Source organism: Fulmarus glacialis, unplaced genomic scaffold, assembly GCF_000690835.1.
Source record: "Fulmarus glacialis isolate BGI_N327 unplaced genomic scaffold, ASM69083v1 scaffold24950, whole genome shotgun sequence".
NCBI lineage: Eukaryota > Metazoa > Chordata > Aves > Procellariiformes > Procellariidae > Fulmarus > Fulmarus glacialis.
This window is the reverse complement of record NW_009187486.1, coordinates 1-9,556: the sequence shown is the minus strand read 5'-3', so window position 1 is coordinate 9,556 and position 9,556 is coordinate 1. Positions and strand designations below refer to the sequence as shown.

Below are 9,556 nucleotides of genomic sequence, written 5' to 3'. Positions count from 1 at the left end.
GGGGGAGGGGGGTGGTGGAAGGCAATTTAGGCATCAATTAACAACTATGTTAAGTATTTTAAATAACTATTTTCTATTAGCTTTATTAGACCTATTTATTAAATAGAATTTAGAGAAACAGAGGACGTTGTCAAATGAGTTTTGAATATGGGATCTAATTCTTGCACTCATGTCCATGTGTTGTATGTAAATACACACACCCTCCCCAAAATGGAACGTCAAGAGTACCACCATAAACTCTAGTAAGTACTACTACCGGAGGGGGGAGGGCGGAATATATATATCTCTCTCTCTCTACTCCATCTTAATTCCTGTCAGCAAATTTGAATTGCTGTTTTAATAATACATCTTTGACACTAGGAAAACAAATATTTATACAATCTTGCAATTGGATTTCTGTTTGTAATCCAGAAAGGAGCCTCAGTTATTAGTCAGCTGCCAGTCAGCAACATCCTCAGAGCAAAACAGGAACTGAAGATAAACAACGCTCAGGACTTCAGGGCACTAAAGGCAAGCAATATGGTTGACAACTCTAAATATTTTATCTTCATATTGTAATTTTTGTTTAAAAGAACTGATGGAACACAAGGTTATTAGAAAACTATAAACATGCAAAACATAACTGAAAAATACTAAGTCACTCTGATCCATAAATAACTTGAGCTGTTTTTGTAAACAGAGATCTTTATTTTTGCAACAGCAGGTGTGAAATTACAGTAGCAGTAATGCTTCCAGATCAGTTTTCCTAGATGCTTCATTTCAGGACTCAGGCAAACATGTATGCTTTTGTTTTTAAGAGCAGACTGTACTTCAGGAAGATTAGATACCTCAAAAAGAGTTGCAGAAGATAACTTTGTAATGTGATCGTAGAACGTATGTTCCTTTTTAAAAGGCTTCAAAAATTAACTGCTTTAGCAATCCGACAAATACTTTGGTTTTTTTTTTCTTTTGACTACAAAAGTATCACAATTTTAATCTCAAATGTTTCGCAGAAATTTGCCACCCAATTATAAGTAACTTATTAAAATCTGAGTGAAACCTTAAGAAAGAAAATACAAAATTATCTGGGGTTTTTGGCTTGGTTGAGTTTTATAGATAGGTATATAGATTTATTATGTGACAATTGTTCTCTGGTGTAACAGAGCCATTACTTTCATTTCTTAAGTTGAGAAGAAGAAAAAGAGTAACAAAAATTTAGTTTGCCCAGGCTCCACAACAAGGCAAACATCAGGAATATAGCTTAAAACAGATTAAAATTTTAGCTAAAATACCAAGAAACTGGGCTCGCTAAGTACAAGGTAAGCCATCCTTTTTTAAACATGTGCAGTCTAGTGTGGATGTCTGAACTCTCAGATTCACCTGATCTGTTGCAGACCTCCATCACCCTCACATTTCATCAACAGCAAAGAGGCTGAGAAAGGATATTGTCTCCTCACTACACTCCTTTTCCTACGCTCCTACACAAAATTAGCAAGTCCTTTCTTAAGAGTAGACCAACGATACACAGCATCACCTCTCTGTTCAAAGCAGGTATTAAATTCAGCATACACAGCTGTCAGTTCTCTGCAATCACAATCTAGCCAATTGCCATTTCTTGCACCTCTTAACTCGGTGCCTTTGTAAATGGCAAAACAAATCCAGACACTGATTCTGTTGTGTCATCATCAGTACAGGTCGCAATAATACTTGAGAAAGTAATACTGTAATATTCCAAATGTGTCTAATCCTTAGCTCTATCCCCTTCCTAAATATCCAAATAATTTCCCCAAAGTATAGTATACACATGCCACCCCTTCCCTGGATAATAAGTGTGTGAAGGATATCTAGCCATCCCATTCATCCTCCTTTCTTCATGCTCAGATTCCAAGCTGTCTTGCCAGGAGAATGCCAATAATGGGAGCTCTTAAACACCAGTGTTTTTCGACCCCGAACAGAATGATTTTATTTGCTTTAATCAGAGAAGAGTAACTGGGAACAGAAAATCTCTACACCACAGAAATCTGTTTGGCTTTGGCTGGACAAATCCCTACCTTCCTATAATCTTGTATTATGTTAATTTATTTAGACTGCATAATTCATTTTCAGTTACAGCGTAAAATAACCATCCCAAATAAAGCCTGCAATTCACAGCTGAGTAACCCAACTGTTGTGGCCAACTGCTAAATCCTTTCACTTTTATTAGAAGTCTGTAAAGTCCAGCAACCTGTGCACTCCTGTATCCCACTTGGTCTTGAGGACTAGAGTGAGTGAGTTTTCTGCTTCTCTTTTGGTGACAGGACTCCAACTTGTCATCCAACCCAAACCAAGGAAAAGAAGTTTTAACCATCTCTTAAATACCACCTTGCTGCCAACAGAAAGGAAACCATGGCCCAATGTTTATAAGCCACAAACCGTACCTCTTGCTTTTGAAACTGAACTGAGCTTTCAAAACTTGAGTACAATCACAAGCTTGTAATGGCTTGTCTTTGGAATTACCCAGATTTTCATTATAATCTGCAAATAGGGGAGTGTGCAGTGAAGGAGAAACAGCTGATCACCACCCATGATCTCTTCCCATTATTTCTTGTTTTCCTCCTATGAATGAAATGTCTCAAGTACTGTTCCTTGAAAATGTTTTGGGGCAGGCAACAAGAAGATACAGACAGCCAATATAGGAGTGACATTCCCGGAAAATAGTTAACCCATTTGCTCCGAGGATTCTGGCTCAGTAACCTGCTCAGTTTACAAGACAATGCTAAATACTTAAAAAACAAAACAAACCCAAAAAAGCCCCCATACTACACCCACACATCAGCCAAGATCTGAAGAGATACAAAAATCCTCAGGACTAAAGGATAAAAGTATATCGGAGGTCCACACTAAAAGGTAGGGCCTCTCAGAGTTTCTGAGCAACTTAGGCCTGCCTTGTTCACTGCTAGGGGGAAGTAAGATAAAACATTAATCTTATCTAACTTCAAGTGTCTACACCTGAGCAAACTGTTGAAGGCACCTTTACAATCACTACAGTCAGTGGAGTCAAGACAGCAAGTCATTTGATAAAATGTAAGTGTTGACCTTAGCGTAAGAATTACCGCTCTCTAGACTCCGTTGATCGTATTGATTTAATCTATACAATGCAAACTTAGAAGCCAACATCAGATTCAGATGCCTACCCTGTAGACGCCTAGGCAACAACAAATCCCATCCCAACAGACCTTTAATTGCTTCACTTCTTTTCTTTTGTCTCAAGCTTTATTCTACTAGGAATTAAAAATTACTTTTGTTTTAATAAAGCCATTGTCACTTTATACAACTAGTCAAACATCAGAAGATAGGAAACACAAACACACAAATTAAACCAGGGTTACCAGAGACATAATAGTGACTTTACAAATAGCTATACCCCAAGACCTGATCAAAGAATGAGGGAATTCTAGCATTTCATCCCAGATAAAAGTATGCCTAATAAATGAAACCGTAGCAGAGATCAAAAGATGGAGAGAAACACAACTGAAGCCATACAAATTTGATAGAGTTCCACACATCAACTGAATAGGTCTTAAAAGACAACAAGTATTTTGAATCAAGCACAGCTTTTTGCCTTGCACACAGGCTGTTAGCTCTTTCCACCTGCTGCCACACAATCTACCATCACAACTTCCTTACACAATGATCAGATTGCTTTTGTGTATTTCCTCATGGAGAATACCTCTTCAGTGACAGTTTGCCTAATAGGAAAAAAAAAAAAACATTCTCTTAGTTGCTGCCACTAGCTCAGTCCTGCACTGCCGTATGAATTCCTCCTCCACAAGGTGCCAACGTCCAAGTTATTTCTGCATATTTTATGCCTTGCGCTCTCCTGCCTGAACAATAGGGCCAAGGAAACCCAGAATTCCAACATGAGTTACAAAGAACTGGTGCTAAAAGCTGCTGTGAGTCCCTGGAAAACACAAAAGAAAGTCACTTCAAAACTCAATCCTTCTCACAGAAGAATCTCTTAACCACCTCCAAGCCTTTTCAGGCTATTACCGTTTTCAAGACCCTCCAAGCGTTAAGTATGGCAAGCCCTCACCAATCATCATTTTAAGCTCCAAGAAGGCTATGCTTCTCATCCTGACCTTCCAGTACAGATGTAAGGAGAGTTGCCCTGCCCTCCCATTACCTTAATTCCCCAATAAAACTAATAAAATGTTGGCACTCCTTTACTCACTGTAGCTTCCCCCAGATTCCACTTGCAGCAAGAAAGCCTGGGAAAACTGCAGCATCTTGGGTATGGAACATATAATTACATTATCTCTGTAACATAACCCTTTCCAAGGGATTTCCAACCAGTCTTTGCAACACTGTTGATTTCTGGAGACCCCAGACCTTCTAAACTCCCCGAATCTTCCCTTCTCAATGCAGAACAGCATTGTACACAAACGAAAGTGCTTAAAATCGTACAAATAAGACCCAATAGGCCTATGCGCATCTTTCTCCAAACTGCCTATGCATTCTGTAGAGTGAGGCAATACAAAAGATTAGAGGCAGCACATTTCACAGATGTCTTTATGCCAGTCCTCAACCTCCTGAGCTCAGAGGCTCAAAGACAGAGACTGTTCCAGTCAGGAACAAAAGCAGTCGGTTATGCACAAACTATAGCATTCACATGAGCCTTGAAAATGCCACCTTGTAATATTCTAGTCATTGAGCATAAACTTATCTCTATCTTATTTTTTCATAATAGGAAAGACAGAATGTAAGAATAGAGGGCTGTTCCTAAACAACCACCGTTAAAGCTACGATCAGATACCTCAGTGGTAGAAAAGACTTCAAGAAATCATGGAATCATTCCCTTCTGCATGAGATATTTTTCCTGCCCATTATTCCCAACTTTTTTTTTTTTAAATTTGGGGAGGATTTGAAAGGAAAAGAAGAAATATATTAACAACAACAGACAAGTTACACAGAATTTTGATGTTTTCAGGAAAGATGGAACAGAGGACAGCATCTCACTAAAATTCTGTCAATTATTCAAAGTAAAACCTTTGTAGAAAAAAATTATTCTTTTAAGTAACAAAATTTATATCAGCTATAGTAAAGGATACACATTCTTAAACAGTAGTTTTATGTTTTCTTATTTATAAATCTCTCTTCTATATTCTCTGTTGATACGCAAGACCCACACAAAACAAAAACTGCAAAGTTGAAATAATATTCTTCTGCCTATGGCTAGTCTTAAACTGACAGAACTTTATTAATTTGAGATTGGGTACCTCATGGTTGATGACAGTCCAGCCACAAGATGAATCACTGTCACTGGAATTTTCAGACATTTTCAAAGCACACTGCAAGTAAAAATAGATTCTTTTAACATGCAAGATACGTAATTTCACTGCTCTTTTGAAAAAAGATAAAGAAAAAAGAAGAATCCAAATCATGTTATTCTGGAATTAAAAAAAAAAAGATAGAATAAAAGTTTAGAAAGAAAATATATTCTTTTGTATATATTTCCTATTATCTTTTTTATACTTGGAGCAAATATGGCTTTGCTAGGTACATACCTATTTTAGCCAGCCAAAAAGCTCTTAGACTAGCTAAAGACACACACACACAAGGCTAGCCAATAAATCAATAATCAAATTTAAAACTTGTCTGTAGCATCATTGTTTAAGACATGTTTCAGTAGGTCAAGTGATTTCTGAATTGTTACATGCACAGGAACTACAGTTTATTCAAGAAAAACGCTGTGCTTTTTTTTGAGAAGACACAAATTAGGATCTTTTGGAACTAATTCTCTTCAACTACTGGACAAAACAATGTTTCATGTTTCTTTCACTCCTTTCAAGTACTCTCAAATATACTGACTCTGAAGAAAATTGAGAGAGTACCTGGAGAGTACAAAAACTGAACAAAAAAAAACCTGAAGTACAAATTTTACTTGTTACAATACTTCCAGGTAACTTTGGTAGTTATTTTCAGAAGAGAGCTGTCTGGCTGCAGCTGCCTGTTTGTTTTTCCTCCTGTACCAGGAATACAGAGTATTCAGTATTATTATATATTCAAATTATTTTTTGAAGTTCTTAACTAACAGAAAGACTTTTAAAAGAAATTTAATGCATTTTTTGTTCCTTAAAATAAAAATATATCAAGTTGTTAAATAAAATTTACTATAGATTTATCTTGCAGAAAAAAAACTTCCCAAAAATAGAACAATTTCCAATCGATTGTGTGTTACTTTATGCATCCAATGTAATAAAACAGCAAGAAATCACTGTTTAATAAAGCTTCTATAAAATGACGATTATATTGACAAAGCAGAGTTCCGAGAACTTCAGACATCTGCTTTACTTCCCATACCTAGTTACTTCCGTAAGAACACAGAGAAAAGCACCTATTTGTTTAAATTTATTTACTCTCTACTTTATTATCAATCCTGTCTTCACTCCCAGTTTGTTAACACAGAAAATATACACAAACCTTGAATAAGAACAACTAAATATGCCAGTGTGGCTAGAAATTTGCACAACAAAATACGAAACTTCCAATTCCATTGAGGTTTCTTAAAAAATACTGTAAACATTTGTCTTAAATCTCTGCATTGTGGCAGTTATTACACGTTTGTCTAATATAACACTTTTTCCTCATCAACTTCAACTAATATATTTGGGGTTCCTCTGTAAAAAAGGCAATGGTGACAATCACAACCACAGTTTGTAAAGCAAAAAGATTCACTAACAATCAGCTTAGGTATCAAACTTACAGAGAAACTGGATTTCCATTTATTATAAAGCCCTACTTCGAATATGGACATGATTTTCCTTTAGATATTTTTCTTCCTTCATTAGTGCTTTTCCTGGAATCTCAGCTAGGGAACACCAGGGAGGCGGGGGGGAGTGGTTTGGTTTGGGAGTTTTGGGGGGTTTTGTTTGTTTGTTTGTTTAATCATACTTCTTCAATCATCAAAATGACAAATGCCCAAATGGCAAAGACTGCGTTCCAGAGTTCTCATGAGATGATAACATCTGCTTGCTGTCATTAAATTATTTTGAATTTGACCAGGCATTCAGCAGCAGAACCTTTCACGTAACCACAAAAAATACAGTTTGGGGCAAATATAGTACAGGGGGCCACCCAGTCCTTACTAGCAAGTGTGATCTCCACAGTGGAAGAAATTCAGGCTATGGTTTCGTAACATGGCAATTCCAGTTTTAATGCATCTCAGTGCTAGATGAAAAACAATGAAGTCACAAAATGCAAGTCCTTTAATAAACAAACAAACAAAGAAAATCTGTTGATACAAGCGCACCTACAAATTTTGAAAGAGCAAGTTTTAGCAGCAGACTCTGCTGGGCATTGTAATGTCTGTCTTCCTCTAGCTAACTCAGCATTTCATCATGGGCCCTGGCTAACTCAACATAAATGCTATTGTGCTCTCCCTCTCCATCCAGATCACAGACCGACAGGTAATTGAGCACTGCACAAAACCAATTCTACTGAATACACAACCATGGCCTCAGGCTCCACAGAGCATTAAACATGTCTTCCTTTCCCAAACAAAAGCTTCAGGACCTAACTATGTGGGTATCAGCACAATCAAAAATATTAAAAAAACAACGAGAGGAACAAGCAGACAAACAATCATCATTTTCTATTACTTGCTGGCCTTGATAAATGGCCTTGAGTTAAAAGTTACTTATGTTGTATTCAACCAGCGTTATTATATTATACTAATACTAAATATTTAACTGCATACAGGTGATCAACCTCCAAAATAGAAAAGTTTTTAATATCAGAAAAAAAATGCAATAAAAAAGAATAATTACAAAATCATTGAGGTTTACGGGTATAACTGCTAAATTTATCAAAATGATGACGATAGATAGCACAACATCAGACTGAAGGGCATCTCTAGGGTCGCTATATTCCTACAAGCACATTCAGCAAACATACATGAGTAAAACAGTTATCAAAAGTAAAGCATTTTATTAATTATAATTAGTTAACTCTAAAAGAGCAGAAGCCTAAAAAGCTTTAATAAAAAAATATCTAGGTATAGTGTTCCTAAACTTCAACAACAGCTAGAGTAAACAGCTTATTTCTGCAAAAGATTAATAAAACACACATAGTCCTAACTCAATCTGAGGTCAAATCCAGTCCCTTAAGGAAACTGAAATACAGAAGACTAATCTGAGCCCAATGGCTAAACTGATCTACTCAGAAAATCTTCACCAGCTTGTATTCTCCACCACCAAATGACAAAGACCCACTAAGAACCAGGAAGCTCTTCCTACCCACCCAGAGGTGCCGGATACAGTTGGCACTGCCTTTTTGAATGCAAGCTATTAAAAAGAAAAAGAAAAAAAAAAAAAAAAAAAAAAAACGTTTTGGGCAGGAATTAACCAGACATGAAGCCTGCAAACTTCCTAATGAATCAAGACTATGCTAATGGGTTCTAGTCCAATAACAGCAGGGATAACTGGAGGATACAGCTGAGTATTCCACATCTCCTGTATGTCAGGCCAAGCCAGAAGGAAAGACCGAAAAAAAGAAAAATTCACCCCCCACACACAGCTTCACTGGTTTGGCTTCTCACTAAATACCTTTATTGCCACTATTTTTCAAAAGAAAGTTACAGTTCAAGTTCTTCTATACTCCAGTTTAAACTGCAAAGCTTTTAGGCCCACAAATGTTCTACGCTCTCAGTGACATCGCCTTTTAAATTTCCATCGGGACAAAATAAATACCCATTATATTCAGAGTTCAACATCTATATATTTTTGTTGGGGGCGAGGAGGGGCAGGGAATCAGAGGTGTGAACTACTTTCCTAATCTTAGTGAAATGCAAACTAGAAGCATAAGGTGTAAAAGTTTGCAGCCATTGTTGATAACGTAATACCAAGTTATCCCATCTGTCTATACAAAAATAAATATGAGACACCACATCCTATTTACCCACTGTGAAGCTGAATAAATGCCAGACTCAGAGAGAATAACCATTCCAGTCTAAACAAACCTCTACATTATTCTGTCTTCAAAGAGGATTTCCTAGACTAAAAAAAAACTCAGTAAGTGTTGACAAAGAAGATGAACAAGGCACCAATGGGAATCAGCGTTCTTTGGAGTTTGCTGTGCTGTCATTCCAAAACTCACGGTTCTCTTCTACAGTAGCTTCTTTGGTGCAGAAATAAAAACATGTTACAGTGTATTATTATACTTCAGGGTTTTCATGCAAGTCTATTATTTCTACTAAGCGCTATAATTTCTTCCCCAAAGCAACATTTTTCTTCATGAATATATTTAGCAACCCCTAAAGGCTATTTCCTTGCTATGATTTCCAGCAAGGCAAGTGTGGCTTCTGAAAGCCAAGCCACCCCAAAGCTGGGCAGTCCCTGCTCAGCACCCACCGCTTCTTCTCACAGGTCTTATATCACACCTGCAACAGAAAGCGGCACCCCGTTAAAGCAACAATAACGCAATTTATGAAACAGAATACCTTGCATCAGCCGGAGAGACAGAGGCAGATGATGAAAGAGAAGGAAGTTTGCAAAGGCCAGCGGCCAGGGCCAGGGCCGGCACGACGGGGAAGGCCGCCCGC

General features: G+C 37.3%; 1 protein-coding gene across 1 annotated transcript in view; it reads right to left on the bottom strand.

Moving 5' to 3' along the window:
- The window catches only part of LOC104074962 (cell cycle progression protein 1-like), a 22,629-nt gene extending 15,499 nt beyond the window's left edge, over nt 1-7,130 (bottom strand). Inside the window, 2 exon segments of the mRNA XM_009575281.1 lie at nt 5,235-5,306; nt 7,104-7,130. Of these exon segments, the coding sequence (XP_009573576.1) occupies nt 5,235-5,294 (60 nt within the window). The 5' untranslated portion in view covers nt 5,295-5,306; nt 7,104-7,130.
- Between the last annotated feature and the right edge of the window lie 2,426 nt (nt 7,131-9,556).